The following is an 18,795-nucleotide window of genomic DNA, read 5'->3' as shown; positions in this document are numbered from 1 at the left end:
TGGTTTCTTGATGAAGACAGACGGTCATGCGTCGATGGCCGCTGCTGAAAGATTCCAACATTGAAGGAATGGGCCTGGCTGGACCCTGGAGCGACTTGTCATATTCATTCTTGAACTGAGTCATTCATGTTCATCGAAGACTAACACTAAATAGCTTCAAGTCATCCGGTAGTATTCGTATCACAGTCGGCCGAAGGTCGAAGTTCATCCCGCACCATGAAGTTCGAGTTACCCGGGTAGGTTTGCCAAGGCTGGCCATGTCTGCTTTGAACATCTACCTACCTAGGTATCTAGATACCTCTTCGTACCGAGATAAATAGCAGACAAGTCCATAGGTCCAAGGGACTGTTTGTTTGATTCCCATGATACACAAGGTAGGGACTTTCGCTCTCGACTAGACAAGTCTTGTAAGTGACAAGCACATCATCCCAACATGTCATGGACCGAAACCAAGCCAGGCCATTACCAGCGGCCGCTGGGTGGCGCCGAGAACGGCATGATCGTGGCCATCACCGTGCAAAGGCAGCTTGTACGGGAGCCGATCCGAATCCATGCCTTCGCGGACTTCATACTTGATCAAGGCAATTCCAAGGATGCCATTGCAGCATTCAGAGATGCATGGAAGGCGTTGCGCCTGCTCAAATCTCCCGACATCGCGACCACATATGCAGATGGCTACACTCATTACCAGGTGCCCTCCGACGAGGAGCTTGAGTCATGGCTACGGAATACATTCAGAGTGGCTCGAGAGGGGATCTCGACGCAGACAGTGGTCAAGAAAATGCAATCAATGCAGGAAATGCTACCAGTCCTCTACTTGGTGCCTGCATTGGCCGAAACTGGCTTCAAGGGTTCAGTGATCTTGTTTATCAGCCATTGGAGGACCGAGGCTGCCGGTGCTTTCAAACTCATCAGTCACATTTTCGACTACGCTGCTGAGCTACTGAGTGGAAGCGCTACCAGGGATGCTCTGACAGGGCATGTTGCAGGAAATGAGACCGCACTGCTCAATCCGACATTGGAAGATATCCTGATGCCGAACAAATCCACCAGCCCAGAATCCAAGCTTCGCATTCAGCGGATCCTCGCAGACTATGATTCAAAACTCCCGCCTGTGGATTTTCCCATGCAAGGGGACCCTTCCACAACACCTACGTCGGTGAAATTGCATCTGAGGCGGTACAAGGAAGGTGCCACGTCTGGTCTGGCCAGGGCATGCAAAGCCAAAGGCATCAGTGTGACTTCGGCAGTGCATTCAGCATACTTGGAAGCCGTCTGGAAACTGGCCGACAGCGACAAGAGAGGCAGGAACTATGCGTCGATGATGCCGGCTCAGGTTCGCACACGCTTGCCTGAAACCTCGCCATTTCGAGATCAGGGAGGCTGGAACGCAAGTCAGATGTTGATGATAACGGCAGCAACAGGGCAAGGCTTTCTATCACGAGCGCTTGACCTCAAGCGACAATACGCTGTTGCCGATCAGCAGACATGGTTGTACGAGGACACACGTGAAATGAGTGAGCAGTTGAGGACCCATCCTCTGGCGCTTGAGGCGTCTATGCCGTGGTTTACGAGTCACGGTGTCCTTGACAGAGAGATGATACCATCCAAGCATGGAAAGCTGACAGTAGAGAACATCATGGTTTTCGCCGATCCAGTACTCGGTCCGGGTATTGTGCTGGGCGTGTGGACCTTCGCTGGCAAGATGTCCATCGAGGTCCACTGGAACACTGCTTTTTATCATGACAGCATCATGCAAAAGACACTTGATGTCATTGAACAGACACTCAACGCCGAGCTCGGGCTTGAGATGGAGGTCGAACATAGTATTCTCACTGAGTTTTGAAAGTGGAAATCGTTCCGATCGAACGTTCCGGGTGGTTGTTGCAGAAAACTCTGCATCATCAGGATCTGCTACATGTGCATTCGACGGACTTAGAACTATATCTTTGAGTCGCAGGTCGAACAACACATCAGAACCCAGACTCGTACGAGAAAGTTCTGGTAATGCCAAAATCTCCCTCATCGTTGTGCTCCTGCTGTTTTTTGTCTGCATTTGTCCTCGGGCTTATGCTGCCCGGGACGTGTGTCCCATGAGTTTTCCTCTTCTCGTGTTCTGCTTCCATTATACCCGCCATCTCTGGTATACCGCCTCGCACAGGTGGCGGCTTGTCTGCACCCGCACTCTCACCACCATCTAATCTGCTTGTTTTCTCCTCCTCCATCTTTCTAGCAGACTCCTCTTTTGCGAGTCTTTGCTGTCTCCAGCCCATTCCTCGAAAATAAAGCAGCCAGAGCATTGGGGAAGTGGCGATAAGGAATAGAGTCAAGAAGGTGAACGTCCAACCTCTACCCATAGCATCAATCATTGGAATAACTGCGGCTGTAAAACCAGCGCCCAATAAACATCTGACCAAATTGTTGGCTGCACTTGCTGTTGCAGGCGATTTGGGATAAAAGTCCACCAACAGTGTGGTGGTGACATTGAAAGCAACCGACATTGAGTAACTGGTGAAGAACAGGACAACAAGAATTGCTGCAAGTGGTCCTTCGATATGCAAAATCCACCCAAAGATACAAACAAGGATTGCAGTGCTGTAGGCGGCAGGGATCGCGATCTGGAGCCTAACCTTTTCGATGGGGAAGTGGGTGAGATCCTGATCTCGACCTTTCTTGATCTTGACATTGAGACGCTTGCACCAACGGGCAAAGTTCCGGTCCAGAAATAGGCCGTTGCTAAAGGCTGCAAGCAGCGATCCACAGCCAAATGGTATGTAGCAGAGTCCAATTTGGAGAACATTGAAGTGATAGATCTCGGCGAATTGAGAAGGTATTGCAGCGCCAACGTCATAGAATGCGGCAAAGAGAAAGGCATTGTAAAATAAAAGGAGGGCGTTCTCCTTTTCAAAGATGACATACAGGGAACGAAGAGGATTGGGGAACCCAGCCTTCTTGCGTTTCAACGACAGTGCTTCCACCTCCTCCTGTGAGGGGAGTTGGACAACAGGATTCGTTCTCCGCGCCTTTCGAACAGCGAGGTAGTTCATGAGAGACATATTCCATCCTTTTGGTGGTATTGATCCATCTCCTACCTGTGTCCGAGCTGTATGAGCTGTCAGTGAGGACCTGGGGCTCAAGGCTGAGGTTAAGCACGTACCTGTTTCGGGAAGAAAAACAGCAAAGACAAGTACGAATGCAGATCCGAGTATTGTCAGACACCAGAATATGCTTTGCCACCCCAGAAACTCTGCAAGCACGCCCCCGATGACGGGGCCGATGGCAGGGCCCAACAGGGATCCAGAGAATGCAGCGCCCATATACTTGCCTCTTTCAGCAGGGGTAGCGACATCAGCCACCACAGCGCTACACATTGCAATTGTAGCGCTGCTACCTGTACTCTGAATACATCTCAATACAAAAAGTGCAGCGTAGTTGTCCTGTAAAGCGAGACCAATATTTGCAACAATATATACGGCAAAGCAGACTATGGGATTGTCAGTAAGAGCAGTGACTTCGAGGGTGGGAGACATCTACTTACCAGCATAGGCAGGTCGCCTTCCAGCAATATCAGCGAAGTCACCAAAAAAACTTGGTGCAAGACCTTGGAATATCTAAAGGGCAGGACGATCAGTATGGGCAATTCCCCTCATGCAAACAAGGGCCTACCATGTACGAGGTCAAGGTCAAGTTGATCAGAGTGTTGGAGACATTGAGATCCTTCGCTAGCGGATTCAAAGCGGGAAAATAGATATTGCCGGACACAGGAGAGAAAAATCCGGCCCAAGCGGCCATGAAGACTATAAATCTCTTCTGATGTTTCGTAAAGACTGAGTAGATTGGGGTTGCCGCCGAGGCCATGGTGGCGAGTGGCTCGACGGGAATGCTGTCGCTTGAATCCTCTCCAGCAGTTTGAGCTCTTTGGAGGTTGTCCTGACCATGATCTTGGCCATTAGATTGGCGACCTTGGGTTTCGGTGGTCAACACAGGCTCGCCTTGCGATCGAGAATGCTTCTCCGTGTTGGTACCAATCTGGGACTCGACTTCGGAAGGTATCCGGGACTCATCTGGGTATGACTGAGAGCGGGTCGATTGGTTGGCAATATATTTCTCACTCGACATCAGCGAGATGTCCCAATGACTTGGGAGAAATGGACATGTATATGAGAATATATATGGTTGAAGGAACCATCAAGTGATCCAACATGAAGTATAGGGCAGGAACTGGTCTAAGCTCGATTCCCGCCTTCTCAAGCCAGAAGCACAAACGCAGTCGACAAGAAAACGAAAACAAACCCGGGAGGATCGTGTTGCCACGAACCAACATTTGATAAAGCCATGATGATCATCATTTGTCCCCACCGATCCCGGACGATGACACGAGCGCCCACTGGCCATTCAATGGCGTCGAGTTTGTAACGGCAGATGCTGAGCCGAAAAGTATTGTTGTTGCTTGGAGTTGGGGAAGAGGGGTCGCGGTTTAAAAGACCAGAATATCTGCGGCGCAACCTCGAGTGATATGGTGTAAGTTGTATGTCCTTGTGCAAGCAATCAATTGAAAAGGCCGTGTCATACACTCAGCGATATCGGATGATGATTTGCCGTTGTAGCCGCGGCGGCGGGATTATTCCTCATCTCTTTCGCAACACACCAACCACGCGTCATCCTCCTTGCATCGTGAAGCGCGTCGCACGGCCGCATCTCCGGTTCATCTCCATCCTCCCACTGCTCAAACATGTGAGCACGGCGAACAGATGAATGCAGCCACTACCAAAGCAGGTGCAGCAGTCAAACATCCACCGCCATGACTCGTTGACCTTCTACCCAGCGTACTGCTTCCAGGCCTCGGACACGTACACCAAATGGGTCAAGCTGACTGCAAATCACATTCATTCGACCCTTCGACCTCATGAGAAATACATCAATGTGACGACCGACGGACGAGAGCATGGCGGGCTCTTGTTGTTCTGTCTGAACCATCCTGTTCAGTTTGTACAAGTTGTGGGGGTGGTCGTGGTCTTGGAAGACTACTTTGAAAAGTTCTGGTTGTTTACTGTGGACGATAGCAGTGGTGCAACCATTGATGTCTGTTGCCCCAAGGCAGAGAAAAAGGACAATCAAAAAGGTGCCACCACCCCGGGCTCAGAGGGCAGGGAAACGAACGCTCCAGCTCGAGCAAACGCATTACAAGATGATCAGGGCCAAACCGAAGACGTCGATGTGGCTGCCCAACGCACCCTTCATGGTAACCTTGCTCTTCTACAGATTGGGACGGTGGTGCAGGCCAAGGGAGTCATCACGACATTCCGATCCGTTCGCCAAATACGCCTGCTCCGTCTCTCTATCGTGCCCGATACCACCCATGAACTCAAACTGATTTCCTCCCGCAGCCAATTCTTATCTAGCACCCTCTCCAAGCCATGGGAGTTGTCCCGCCAGAAACAAAAGGCAATGTTGCAGGAGGCGCAGGGGGAACATGAGGGAAAGAATGAACGGGAGAAAAGACGACGAGAAAGACGAAGGATGCTGCAAGAGAGGGAGGAGAGACATGCCAGACGGATCCGACGAGAGTACGAAAGAGAAGAGGAGGAGAGGAGAAATGGTGCGGAGGAGGCTCGGTTGGCTGCAGAGGAGATGGTGAGGAAGAGAGACCAAATGGCTGGTCAGAGGTAGGCCATGGGAATCACAGCCTGGCTAGCATTGAGAGTGTGAACAGCGATGGGAGGATGTTCCCTGATTCTGTAGTGGATGTCTGCAGATGATGATTGTCGTGTCGAGGAAGTCACGATGCATGTAAAACAACGCAGGGACCTCGTTCCTGCCATTTTGGAAATCCAGGCTGATGAAATAAAGATTTCGATTTCAACTTCAACTTCAATGTCTCGTGCTTCTGCTTCCATCATCACCAACTTGAACACCATCAACATCTCCATCAGACCCATCTTAATCTTCTCATATCTCACATTCATATGGTTGTTTCTTATCATATATTGATCGAGCGAAATTCAGATGCTCACCCCAGAGTGCATCTGGAGGCCGGTCCATTAAGCTGGTTCGGCACCAAAACCCCAGGCTGCTTAGGCGCTTTTAGGCTCTTCTAGGGTCTTTAGCGGCCCCAAACTGGGTGCTTGATTCGCACACCACCGCCTGGAGCTCACCCCCGGACACCACTAAATCGCCTAGACCATCCCTAAATTACTTGGAAGCAACACCACGCGCGCCGGAGCTCGGCCTACCAAACTTGCAAAAGACAAGACTGCACCACACCATCTCATCCAACCGAGTCGACCGACACTATCTCTACGCCACACACACACCATCCTCCTACCACCCGCCTTGGGAGCCCGTTTTTCTCGTCTCGTCTCGTCTAGACCTACCCGCCGTCTCGCATGGCATGTCGTCTGCCTCTGTGACTATCGCCGCAAAATCCTTCTTACTCACACTGCGTCAACGTATGCCGGCCATTCCCATACCACTTTTGTGGATGGACTCTGCTAAGTGGCCGCGAGAGGGCTTTGACGCAGCCCTGTATGCCTACCACCTACTAGCTCCCAGAGTTAATGTCAAAGGACGTATGGCTCTCCTTCTGCTGGTCGCCGTCATCTGGGCTTTTGGCTGGCAAGTACAAACTAAAAGTCTTTACAAAACTACATCCACTGACTTCTCCACAGGCTGCTCTGGCGAGCTTACCAGGTCATCCAAACCCCCAACGACATCTTGGTCGAGAAACTCGGTCTGGACATCCCACCCTCTCCTCTCCTCACTCTCGAGGCGATATCCTCATCCGAGGTTCAAATCACCTGGAAACATGTCGAATCCCCTTCTTCCGTCTCCGAATATCATGTCGAAGTCAATGGCAGGGTCATCGGAACTACTCGAAAAACAGAGACCGGCGCTGTGATATCCAACCTGGTTCCCGGTGCAAAATATGACATCCGCATTTTTTGTGTCAGTGTTGGAAATTTCCAAACTCCAAGTGCGCCTTTGCGCATCAAAATTCCTCACGATTCTTCTGCCTCATCCCAAGATGGTTCTTCCGAGGTCACTCCTACCGTTCGCGCAATCTCCGTCCGAAACCCTCTCATCGTCACCCCAGCTTCCGCGCCTGCCATGACCCGAGAGCTCAGTGGAGGCCAACCGCTCGGAAGGAGGGGCACCACCGGTCGCAGACCTTCCCCTGCAAATCACGTCACCGACTCACAACAGGCCCAGGATTCGGGAACGAGAAATGGTGAGGTGGAAGTGGACAACGATCTCGTTGAATTGTCAGCAACATTTCAAAAGATCCAGCAGGAGACTGAAGCCATCGAAGCGCAGACAGAAGAGGAGGAGATCGAATACCAGGCCCAATTGAAGGAGCTGGAGGCCCGCCGGGATGACTTGAAGCAGCAACTCAAGGAGCGGGACGAAATCAGCAATGACTTGCGAAAACAAGTCCACAAGGCCGAAACCGCCAACCGCACCGCACAAAACGAGAGAACAAAGAAACAGCGCATCCTGGAAAAGAAGGATTCGGAGCGCAGAAAGCGAAAGGACGAAGTGGAGAAATGGAAGGACCAGATCGCCATCATGAAGGAAGAAATGGCGGGAATCGAGACTCAACGCTCCGCCATTGAGCGTAGAACGCAAACCGAGCTGAGGGAAATCCGCAAAAAGATCGAGGAAGAGCAAAAGGAAGTAGCCATGCTCGAGGAGGACAACAAGGAGAAAGCTCGCAATATCAAGGCCTTGGAGGAGGAGCGCCAACAACTCAACGTCGAGGATGAGACCGATGAGTCGAGGGAAGCCGACCGACTTCAGCGGGAGCGGACTGCGAGGTGGCGTGTTCGCTACGATGCCCTCAATCAGCAGTACAGTCGGCTTTGGGCAGAATTGCAATTCACCAACCAGCAGGCTAACTACACCCGCGAACAAATCACCGCCATTCAGACTCGTAGGGCGAATTCGCTGGCTTTTGCTCCTATGCCTCCTCTAGACATGGATGCCGTCCGTCGTGGTCTACGTCCCATCCGACGACCACGGCATCCTGGATCTCACGGCAGCAGTATTTCTTCTCCACGTGGGCCATTCGTGGGTCCTGAACCATTCCAGGCTGCACCGCCATACACTTCAGCGCCAGGTGCCTCTCCTACCATTATCGGGCCAAGTTATTTCAATCCCCAGAATGGCATGACGTTGGTGCTTCCACAGGATATGCCTACTTCGACTGGGGATGATATCGAGGCAATAAGCTCAATCCCAATGAGTCCTAGAGCAGACTCATTGCTGCCAGCAGATCTACTGGGCGACGAGTCGGCCGACGAGCTACCTGACACGGAGGTCCTCGACCTCCCTCCTCCCAACCTCGAAACAACCACGTTGCCCTTTCCAACAGTCGGGTCCCCAACTTTGGCCGAGCCTCGACATGTCGAAACTCCGTCTGCAGGTTCATCCTCTGGTCGATCTTTCTCTAGCCCTTTGCAAACCTCCGCTCCTGCTCAAGTTGTAGAGGCTGACGAGAAGTCTTCGACCTCTGAAGAGAAGGAGGAGGATATCATTTTGCAGCAGCCCCCAAAACCCAAATATTCCATGTCGTCCATGTTCGGCCTGAGTCGGCAACGCGGTAAGACTCTTGCTGACCAACCCCCGCTTCTCGGATCTCTCAAGCCTGGTCAGAGTCAGTCCTTTCCTCGCAACATGGATGAATTTGATCCAGCCTCACAGCCTAGGAGGCGTCTCAGCTATGGAGGCAACTGGGCATTCCCTGGAACGCTGTTACGATCCAATGGTGGGACAGATGAGAAAGACCAGGAAAATCCACGGTTAGGTCCTAGTCGGAGACCATTTCTCTTTCCAGGATTTGGGAAGTCGGCAACAGCTACGGCTAGTTATGATCCATTTGCGGCGAGGTCGGGATCTTTTGATCCTGGTCTACGTGGAGATACTTCTTCTCCCAGACCATCGTCCACTTATTCCTTCGACAAGATGCCTCGACCGTCGATGGAAAGTCAGTTCCGTGCCTGGGCCAGCGAGAAACCACCAATTCGCAATAGTCCTCTAGCACCTGACTGGGGATCATTGCATTCTTTTTCTCGGAGCCATTCCCGACGGCCATCCGTGGTGTATGGGTCAACCAGCAATCTTTCATTGCCTCATGGTGATGAAGAAGTGGTTGAAGATAGAAAGCCGTCCCGACCTCTTCAGGCACCCATTGGTACACGCCCTGCTTCATCTCAGCAGCAGGCTACACCCAAATTGAACCCCGCAGCTCCTTCATTCACCATGTTCTTCGGCAAGAAAGGTGAGAAGATTAAGGATAAAGAAAAATCTCGCGCCAAGGACTCGAGGGAAAGGGTGGGTGATCTGGAGACCAATTCCCCTCCAGAATCTAGGAAATCAAGGGACACCCAGTCAATCGCGGCGACAATTTCCACGGTTGAGTCCGAGCCACTGGACCGGACCATGTCTGCGACAAGTGCACAAATCTCGGTGGACAGTACTCCTGTCAAACCCACATTCATCTCCAAGATTACGCGGAAAGCCAGTTCTAACAAATTTGGATCGTGGAAGGATAAAAGTGGTGGGCTCTTCTCAAGAAAAGACCCGGCTGCACCCAATGGCGAGAACGAGGAGGAGCAGGGATCTAGTGAGTACCTGGGCAAGAGCATGGAAAGCATTGCGACGACACCAGGCACTGATGATAAGAAAAGCACACGCTCAGGGTTGAGTAATTGGAATTTCATGCGTAAGAGCAAGAAAGGAACCAAGGAAGACTTGACTGCGAGTGAAATCAGTGAAAGTAGCGAACGAACCAGCGAGGCTGGCGACGGAAGAGATGAGGATGATCAATGAGTACTAGCAGCGATGGCAAAAGTGGCAGCAAGCCATGTAGTTATGATATTTAAGAACTACCTCGAAGGATATCAACAAGTATCTCCAGATTGAAGTATTTGCCCTGAACGTTGCGTTGAGATCTTCTGTTGTCGACGTTGTGTGTGACTCATGCTGAAAAAGTTCCTGTAAATTTAATTATATTGCTATTTTATTTTCGATACTCGCACTATCCAGGGTGATCAACCCAGAACAATAGCACTCGAGTAATCAGCACCTGATTTGTGACATACGAAAGAGCATAGGTCAGTGTAGTCCGTCCACGATGATATGATAACGAGGGGCTTCGTCTCCATCTTGCTCAAATAATAAACGAACGTCAACGCAAAGCAAGGCACGGCAAGACAAGGCAACGAACGGATGGCGAACTCCAAGTAAAATCATCCCATATCCTGCCGATCCCCAACATGCCTGGCTAATGCAGTAGTGATTTAGATACGAATATGTGCGCAATTTCGAACGAGATGAAATCTTGCTGCCAAACACGTGGATTGTGGTTCGGGTTGATGGGAGGGGGTTTCACAAGTGAGTTCTTTTTCAGAGATATCTTGCATCTTTGCACTCTCCTTCCCAAGGGAATATCCCCCAGAGTGCTGGGCGTGCTTTTACAAATGACGGTGGGCTGTGAACGAGACTGGATGCTGGTAACGTGGGAACAGGGATATGGTTGATATCATAAATCCTACCACGTCAACGATGCTACATCTCTAGAAACCCCTGTCGTGTAGGCGATTGACTTGCTGACCATGGCACTCCTGTTTCTGCTTCCACAGACTTTCAACGCACTACAAATTCGCCAAGCCTAACGACACTCGAGCCCTCGATCTCATGAACGCGGCGGCGACACATGTGGTGTCGACAATCGCCGATCTGGTGGTCGCGTACGGTGTGTCGGACGAGTACAGCTTCGTGTTCCACCGGTCGACAGATCTGTTCGAACGTCGGTCTGCTAAGTTGGTCAGCACCGTCGTCAGCACATTCACTGCAGCGTATATAGCGCTCTGGAGTCGATTCTTTACGAATACGAATGTCGCTACTGATGTTGGCGTCGGTGCCGATGATAGCACCGATGCCGATGCTGATATCGATGCTGGGGCAGTATTAGCGCCGCTGAATATGGGCATGCTGCCAACGTTTGACGGACGGGCTGTGTGCTATCCTTCGTGGGATAATCTGAGGGACTATATGTCATGGAGACAGGTTGATTGTATGTAACAAGTTCTTCCATTCGCGGTGGCCACGCGGTATGGGCCTGCACTTGGTTAACTACTCTGACACCAACTCTAGGCCATATCAACAATCTCTACAACACGACATTTTGGGCCATGGTCAATAAGGGAAACATGTCACCCACGGCCGCTGAGGAGGAGCTCAAAGGTACAGTGGCAGCGGACAAGAATGAGATTCTATTTAGTCGGTTCGGCATCAACTACAATAATGAGCCCGAGATGTTTCGCAAGGGGAGTGTGGTATTTCGAGAGTATGCCCTGGTGGCCCCTTCTCAGCAAGATGTCAAGGCAGACGATGGTCGGGAAGGAGGAGGAATCATATCAAGGGACGAACGAGATGGTTTTGGAGGGGGAGTGCAGCAATCAGTGTCCAAGACACAGGCCGAGAAGATGAAAAGATTGAGACGAAAGGCCAAAGTCGTGGTCAGGCATGTCGACATCATCAAGGACGACTTTTGGGTGCAACGACCTTGGTTGAGGACAGGAAAGCCCGGGGAGTTGGTGGTCGGGAATCAAGATCCGCAGGTCTGATTCGGTATCGAAAAAAGGGACGGGTTCGAAACATGCATGGATGGATGAATCAACTCATTCGTGCTTCACAAACAGGGTATCTGGCTATTCTCTAACGCTTTGTATCGCTTTCCATCGTAATTCTCGTGACAGGGCATCAGATATGATAGGAGTGGTGGGTTGGTCACTCCAACAGCCTGGCCACCTTCTCTGCTTTCCGCTTCTTGCGTTCGGCTCGGCGAGCAGCCTTGACAGCCGGGTCTTCTTCGCTGTCGCTGCCATCTTGAACCGTTTCCGACTTGGAGGACCCTTTCTTGGTGCGCTCTGCACGTGTTTTCGCCTTCTCTTCCCGACGCTGCCGCCGCCGCTCTCGTCTTTCTTCCTTTGTTTCGACGGCCGCTGAAGCTTCGTTGTCCGGCAAGGGAGTATCCGCCATCTCAGACTCTTCTTCTTCAGACTGTCGTTTTCGTTTCTTCGTCTCTTTCTCTGATCGAGTTTGGATGTACTCGGCTACCTGTCGGAATTCTGTGACAGGGCTGAGTCTTCCACTCCTCTTCTTCCGCTTCTCATCCTTGTCTCTCAGTGCAATGTACTCGGAGACCAGCTCGAATTCCACGGCTGGGGCCGGTTTCGACCTCTTCGACCCGGTTGCAGTCGTCTGGCGTGACGAAGAACTGTCGTCTTGGTCATGTCCGCTGTCTAGAAGATCAATTTTCCGCCTTTTACATCCTATGATCTCTCCATCCTCGCCTATCGTCCCGGCCATCTGCTGGCCCTTGATGAAAAAACTATACAGGCCAGTATGTTTGCGGCCATTGTTGGAATAAGGCACCGGTGTGGAAGCACCGCTGCTGCGTTCACTCTCACTCTTCCCAACGTTGCCCAACGCGCTCTCAAAGCCTTTCAACCACCACTCGTTCCCGGCCTGCGGTTCATGGGCCTTTTTGCCAATCCCTAGGCGGCCCTTGCGTTGTGACACGAGGAGTGGCTTCACAAGACCGTTTCCTGTATTCGACGATTTGGCCGGGTCATACGCGAGTCCCCGGTGGCCTTTCTGCTGGTAGGGTTTCGAGTCGAGTGCGTGACCAGGTCCTGCCCAGCCCAGGGAGAGGAGATGCGCGTGGGCGTCCATGGGTCGATATGGAATGGCCTGAAGTGTTCTCTCGGGCCTGAGGGTTTATGGGGGGGGACTGAGGAAGTTTAACGCATGGTGATCAGGTGCGTGGACGTCTGGCCGTTTCGTTTAGTTTGTGACTTTTTTTTCTTGTATGAGAACTTCAAGTTATTGATAGTCACATATCGGGGGCTGACATGCTGCCTTTTTAAGGGACAGAGCCTGACTGGGGACTTTAGGTGGCCGCTTTATGCCTATGACGTACTCAAATTTGCAAAATTTTCTGAAGGCCGTCATGTTGGGATAGAGAAATCATTTGGAAACAGGTGTTCTTCATTGTATACCACAGTCTCTTGTCTGTCAAAAGAATAGCTTTATTTCCCTTGGAGAAGTCTATCATCAGGGTAACGCTGTAGTTACAGCTCTGCTCGCCCATCATTTGAACAGCGGACAATTATCATTATTGCCCTCGTTAAATTTAACCGTGCCGGAAATTGTCCCTGAATTTGCCAACTCCTGGCCTTCTTGGGCCATCATGGTGGTATAATGGCGGTACAATGGTCGACCAGTCTGACGGCCTTCTGTGCCGTACCCTGTCCTCTTTGACCTAAAGTGATCGGCGAGACTTGAGCCTATGAAGGCGCATGAGTCGAGACCAAACGCTGTTTTTAATTTGAACATCATAGCGAATACCAAAGAATCGAATCAAACTGAACCCGGGGCCGGCGTCTTCTTTCTCTTAGAAACCAATTCCACAGAGCTATACGCAGCCACGCCCAACATGGTGATCAACAAGCCCAAAGCATTGGAGAAGCCAACCGTGACATTGAAAAGCACCACGCCTAAGATGATGGTGAGACATACTTTCAGATTTCCACACACGGTCATCGTCAAGGCTCCAACTAGTTTGTTGGTGGTAAATGAGGAGACGTTCAGGCAAAAGGCCAGCAGGCCGTTGCAGAGAATAATGAGCACCAAGCCCGTCATCCCGTATGTCATCTCAGCCTTGGAGATATCTCTCATAGGGGCGATGTCGGCTCTCAGGCTTGCGAACTCGCCTGTCCAGATGCCGTAAATGAGCGACTGCACACACGCAAGAGGTGACATGCGGAAAAGAAACTCCAACGGCGCAAGTTTCAGACTGCCGGTCATGATTTGGTTGGAGGCGATCGTCTGAGGGTCGGTTACAGTTAGCGACAACGAAAAGAATGACGGGTGGGATTCCTGCTAAGGTTCGTGAAATACTGACCTTCATTGCTCCAAGTAGCACGCCCAGAAGTGTCATCAAGAGACCGCCCATCGTCCATGAGTAATCACCATATGTGGCCAAGCCGACACCCAGGATGATGGGTAGAAGCGTAAGATAAGTCGCTCTCGAGTAAGTTCGTCCATAAAACACGCGGTAAATGCCGGTGGTTACCAGCGGAGATGTCGCACGGACCACTTGATGAAATGGTATGGATACCATGCCTCTGTGGAAAGTCGGGTCAGTACTCGGTCAAATTAACCAATTAGCGACCTGGTACTCACAATGAAACATTCGAAATGGCAATGTTCACCGTGAACAAAAGAGAAAAAGCACACAGAGTCCAGGCTTCACGACGACCAAAGGGTTGTAGCTTGAAGTGACCGGTGAGTAACAAAACATAGCATCCAATTGAGGCACATCCGGTGTGCAATGCTGTCAGAAACCAGGGATATGGGAGCTATCATTCATCGATAGTTAGCCATCCAGTCTTCCGTTGCGAAGTGAGCCCTTGTCGTCTAAGGGACACATCAGTCGGGGATGATTTTTACTCACCGAACCGAGAACCGCCTTGTTGTATAATGTGAGACCAACATTGCAAAGGAAGTATATGCCCAACGCCATGAACTTCTTAGAAGTGGGAACCGTATATTCCAGGGCCACTTTGGGATCTGCTGCGATGGCTTGATTCGCGGCATGTCGAGGAAGAAGGGCGTCTCGAGCTTCTCCCACGTTGTCTTCAAGCGAGATCTCGTCCTGGTAGGGCGTCTCGTGCGACTTTTCCTTGAGCTCAAGATCTGTGTCGGCGGAGGATGAGGATTGAAGGGACGAGTCCCGGTAACGCTGGAATTCTGCCATCTCGCCGGAGACTATGGTCTTCAGGTCACGGTATGTCGATTTGGTGGTTCGAGGGCTTCACTTTCTTATTGAGACTTCTGGCTATCTGAATAGGCGGAGCTGGGAGAGCAGGGTCGTTTGTTGACTTTGGCACACTCACACCGAATTGAAGCAATAGGCCAAAGAACACATCGGCGCTCTGATAGAATGCAGAGTGAGAGATAATTAGGTGAGCCGCAGGTATGTGTGTCCCTCCTTCGTACACGGGCCTATCGTGGTCCACAGTAACTCCCCTCGGCATCGAAATTCAGCCCTGACGGGAGAATGGTGACCACTCAACCCCAGGTCCGATAAGCGGTTAGTCCGGAGGCTGAAAACGATAGTCCATCCCTGGGACTTGAGCGGTCCCCATTTCGCTTGTTAGGCCTGTATCCGTTTGGAAAGTTTAGCGCTCATCCTTCATTCCTGCCTAATTAGCACGTAGTGAATCCATGCATGGTTAAAGGGGGATTCATCATCTTGCCTCGACTGGAACGTTGGAAGGCGCGAGTTGGGATCTAGACTAGGATTGAAATGCTCCCAGTAGTTTCCTTTTCAGCACAGTCTGGTTGTTGATGTCCACTTCTGGTTGTGGCTGAACAGGATCGGGCAGTAGTGGTGATATGGTCAGGTAAGGCTGTACCAACTCCAGTGTGGGAACTATCAAGTGTTCACGGACCACCACAAGGCTGATAAGATTACTCATGCACGACCGGCCAGACTATAGAAGACGCGGGCGAAGTCAGGGCCGGTTATATGGGTCCGCCCGGACCGGGAAAACGACCAGGGTCAAAAACCGTGGGTAAGCTTTAGGCCAGGGGGATTTCTCGAACCTTACGGACAGTGCAGTCTCTGTGACACCCTCGAGACCATTCGAGTCAGTGCTGATCCCCTGACAGAAACGCTTTAGGGATCGTCTCTGACATTATTTCGTATGACTGCAGCATCATCACATTCCATTTTTGGAATTCGAGTCACTGATTACGATAATGCAGGATTGTCCACTCTGAGCCCCTGGGCAAGGTCGGCCTAGAATCGCTCTCAGGCTACTGCGAAGTACGAGGAACTAGTGACGCAGGTACCAAGCACAATTGTGCGGGCACGAGGGTTTGTGCTAACGACGCAGGTACAATTACGTGAATCCGACCTTGTACGGAGTGCGGAGTAGTCTTGTGCAAGCGAAAATCGCCTCAGTCAATAGCCTCACCAGTCCAACTAGTTCACGGTGACTCGGAAGGGTGTCGTCAGCTCTCGCGAACCATCGACTTTCCACTTAACTCACGACTCGTGGGACCATGTCTATAAAATGTAATGTCTGAGGTGCGAGATCGAGATGTTCAGTCTGACAAGGGAGGAAATTTCTATGACCTCCATATATGCTGTTCAAGTAACGGCAAAGTGCTCTTTCATTGCATGTGACTTTTCGTCGTGTATTCCTTCTTTATGCTACGCTCAAATCTTGGTATTTGTCGAAAAGAAGCCATCCCCGGTCGCATTTGCGGACAACCGGGGAGCCATGTATCGATTTTTCATTTATGTGCAATCGGGTGTTACAGCATACCCTTGAGCACTTCAGTTTCCCCGAGAAGCCAATTCGTAAACATATCAAACACAATGGCTGTGAATGTGTGTTTTCAGAGACACAGACGTTTGAGCATTTCCGCACCACATCTGAACCCACGCATGCCTGACATGCAACTGATAGTAGCTTGGATGGAGGTCTCCTTGCAGGAGTTAGGTTCAAGCGCGAGATCGTGCATGTAGCATGCCAAGGAGTGCACTTGGGTGGAACTGTTATCACCTGCGTTGTAGTCGTCAAGTCGTTAGAGTACTACCAATCGGCATTGTATCTGAGTCGTTGAGTATCCTATGTACTCATGCAACCCAGAGTCGGGTCCCAGATTAGGGGAGCCCAGGACCCTGTAGGTTCGTGTCGTTTCATTCATCATTACCTGGTCAAAAGAGGTCGGTCTGTGCTGCTAAAAGTCCTCATACAGACCATGTACCGTTGTATTGAAAGTAGTTCGAAGCATTATAATCGGTGATAGTATTGCTACCGTCACCAGGCGGAGCAGCCAAAACCATCGGTGGGCCGAGAAGTGGTGCACGGCTTTGAAGCTGGGGATTTTGCACTGGCCAAACATCATCCATGGCATTTGCAGCTTCCAGTAATGCGTTCGAGCTCATATGGCTGGGAGAAGGTGCACCCCCGGTTTGATTCTGCTTCTGCTGTTGAGAGTGAGGGTGTGTTTGAGGACTCCATGGCTGGGTCACTCTAGAGTGCATCTTGAGGGTTGTAGATTGTTGTAGTTTGCTCAGAATGGTTTCCCCATACATGCGAGCACTGTGCTTGCTGTCTATGCTCACATCGACCATGGTTTCGGCCACGCCAATGACGGCCATCAGATCGTTGGGACGCACGTATTCGATGCCCATTGATAATCCTTTGGCCCGGATGATCCACTCGCAGGCGAACGCGATCATAGAGAAGGTTGACTCGGGCACAAATCGGACGGATGACTTGTTCAATGGAGAGATTTCTAGAAACATCTGGCATATGTTCAATGCCCTCGCTGTGGACTGAGTGATGACGTCTCCCGCCATGGCTGCCACCGATTCTTTTGAGGACGAGGTGTGCATGAGTTTGTTGACATTTACACTAACGCAGAAACGCACGAACCGGTATGAGAGGTCGATTGAGCTGTTCCTTGCCACATCCGAGGAAAATTGACCACTTTGGTGGCGATCAGAACGTGCCCATTTTCGGTGCCAGAGATGCAAAGCTTCATCCAAGTTTTGTAACACGGATAGTATTGTCGTAGCATGCGTCTCGTGTGACATGGAACACCACCATTCGCCAAGTTCACGGTCATTGAGCTTGATTTGAGACCATATCAGACACAGTTCTACTCTGGCCAGAGTTTGACGGAGTACTTCGTCGTCGGTGTAGGGCTGCAGAATTTGACCTGCCCTTCTGATTGTCGCATCCTCTTTCACTGTTGGAGGGGTTCGTGTCAACATGGAGTGAAAGTGAGATGAGGCAAACAACCAGAGCCAGTAGCAGTACTTCCGGAAACCAAAGCTTTGCCGAATGTGATTGGCATCTTGCTTCTGATTCTGCATTTTGGTCACCTCCTCTCCAGCTCTGTGCAGGGACCAGCGTCTCGAGAGAGTTGCCATCGACGCACGCAGAGCATCTCGGCTCAGGTAGATTTCGTGCTCGGCATTGTTCGTGTCCAGCTCGACGTTATCCCGGGGAGCCCAGGTGGATAGGACTGCAAAAGCCTGCAAGAGCGTCCATTGCTCTTCACTGTGGCCAGTTAAGTGATCGAATCGAGTCTTCACGATGGAGAGGATCTCCGGAACGAGCATAGCCCGCATTGATCGACAGCCTGGAACGAACCGCGCTGCAACATATGCCATGCTGTATGCCAGTGGTTGTTTGTGCATTTTTTCCATTTCTGCAAAGTCCCTGACATCTGTCTCAGCGACGACTGGCACATGGGCTATGAGATTCATCACGAAGCTGGGAAGCCGTCAGTTCATGGGCTATGATACGGTGGATCAGATGTTGGAACTTACAATCGACACAGGTGCGATAGTTCTTCGGAACTTGGGAGGCTCTGTGGCGAGCCAGATGGGATGGTGTTGGGATGCTGCAATGGGGTGACCGGCACACTCATGCTCGAAACTACGACATTGGAGCTGGGCGTAGTTGTTGAGGGTCTATGCTGTATAGCCGTTGGCGGCATTCCAGGTGTTGGTAGGGATGGGCAGGTCCAGTTAATCGGGATTGAGGGCATTGGATGCTGGTGAACCTCGTCCCAAGTTTGCGATTGTGGAGTGTTCGTCCTTGCCAATGGCACTTCTGACATACTTGGCACTATGTTCTGCATCATGTTTGAGTAGCCCTGATGTGGCTCCCAATGGAGGGAGACGGATGCATCATCTCG

At 51.1% G+C, this 18,795-nt stretch overlaps 7 protein-coding genes across 7 annotated transcripts; 3 read left to right on the top strand and 4 right to left on the bottom strand.

Annotated features, from left to right (window-relative positions):
- Positions 1 to 433: 433 nt before the first annotated feature.
- LTR84_008627 (uncharacterized protein) lies at positions 434 to 1,846 on the top strand (the record flags this gene model as incomplete). Its single annotated transcript, XM_064852172.1, has 1 exon — positions 434 to 1,846. One exon carries the CDS (start codon positions 434 to 436, stop codon positions 1,844 to 1,846), a length of 1,413 nt encoding a protein of 470 aa, XP_064701769.1.
- Positions 1,847 to 1,973: 127 nt separating this feature from the next.
- LTR84_008626 (uncharacterized protein) lies at positions 1,974 to 4,119 on the bottom strand (the record flags this gene model as incomplete). Its single annotated transcript, XM_064852171.1, has 4 exons — positions 1,974 to 3,103; positions 3,158 to 3,484; positions 3,539 to 3,611; positions 3,667 to 4,119. The coding sequence occupies 4 exons, from the start codon at positions 4,117 to 4,119 to the stop codon at positions 1,974 to 1,976; spliced, it is 1,983 nt and encodes a 660-aa protein (XP_064701768.1).
- Positions 4,120 to 4,755: 636 nt separating this feature from the next.
- LTR84_008625 (uncharacterized protein) lies at positions 4,756 to 9,828 on the top strand (the record flags this gene model as incomplete). Its single annotated transcript, XM_064852170.1, has 2 exons — positions 4,756 to 5,666; positions 6,669 to 9,828. 2 exons carry the CDS (start codon positions 4,756 to 4,758, stop codon positions 9,826 to 9,828), a joined length of 4,071 nt encoding a protein of 1,356 aa, XP_064701767.1.
- Positions 9,829 to 10,695: 867 nt separating this feature from the next.
- LTR84_008624 (uncharacterized protein) lies at positions 10,696 to 11,627 on the top strand (the record flags this gene model as incomplete). The annotated part of the gene is made up of 2 exons (XM_064852169.1): positions 10,696 to 11,074; positions 11,155 to 11,627. 2 exons carry the CDS (start codon positions 10,696 to 10,698, stop codon positions 11,625 to 11,627), a joined length of 852 nt encoding a protein of 283 aa, XP_064701766.1.
- A 163-nt stretch (positions 11,628 to 11,790) lies between these two features.
- On the bottom strand, positions 11,791 to 12,738 carry LTR84_008623 (uncharacterized protein; the record flags this gene model as incomplete). The annotated part of the gene is made up of 1 exon (XM_064852168.1): positions 11,791 to 12,738. The coding sequence occupies one exon, from the start codon at positions 12,736 to 12,738 to the stop codon at positions 11,791 to 11,793; it is 948 nt and encodes a 315-aa protein (XP_064701765.1).
- A 687-nt stretch (positions 12,739 to 13,425) lies between these two features.
- On the bottom strand, positions 13,426 to 14,824 carry LTR84_008622 (uncharacterized protein; the record flags this gene model as incomplete). The annotated part of the gene is made up of 4 exons (XM_064852167.1): positions 13,426 to 13,893; positions 13,970 to 14,192; positions 14,251 to 14,339; positions 14,522 to 14,824. The coding sequence occupies 4 exons, from the start codon at positions 14,822 to 14,824 to the stop codon at positions 13,426 to 13,428; spliced, it is 1,083 nt and encodes a 360-aa protein (XP_064701764.1).
- A 2,007-nt stretch (positions 14,825 to 16,831) lies between these two features.
- On the bottom strand, positions 16,832 to 18,645 carry LTR84_008621 (uncharacterized protein; the record flags this gene model as incomplete). Its single annotated transcript, XM_064852166.1, has 2 exons — positions 16,832 to 18,368; positions 18,425 to 18,645. The coding sequence occupies 2 exons, from the start codon at positions 18,643 to 18,645 to the stop codon at positions 16,832 to 16,834; spliced, it is 1,758 nt and encodes a 585-aa protein (XP_064701763.1).
- Between the last annotated feature and the right edge of the window lie 150 nt (positions 18,646 to 18,795).

This window comes from Exophiala bonariae, assembly GCF_035927105.1.
Source record: "Exophiala bonariae strain CCFEE 5792 chromosome Unknown scaffold_32, whole genome shotgun sequence".
Classification (NCBI taxonomy): domain Eukaryota; kingdom Fungi; phylum Ascomycota; class Eurotiomycetes; order Chaetothyriales; family Herpotrichiellaceae; genus Exophiala; species Exophiala bonariae.
This window is presented reverse-complemented; position numbering and strand designations above follow the sequence as displayed.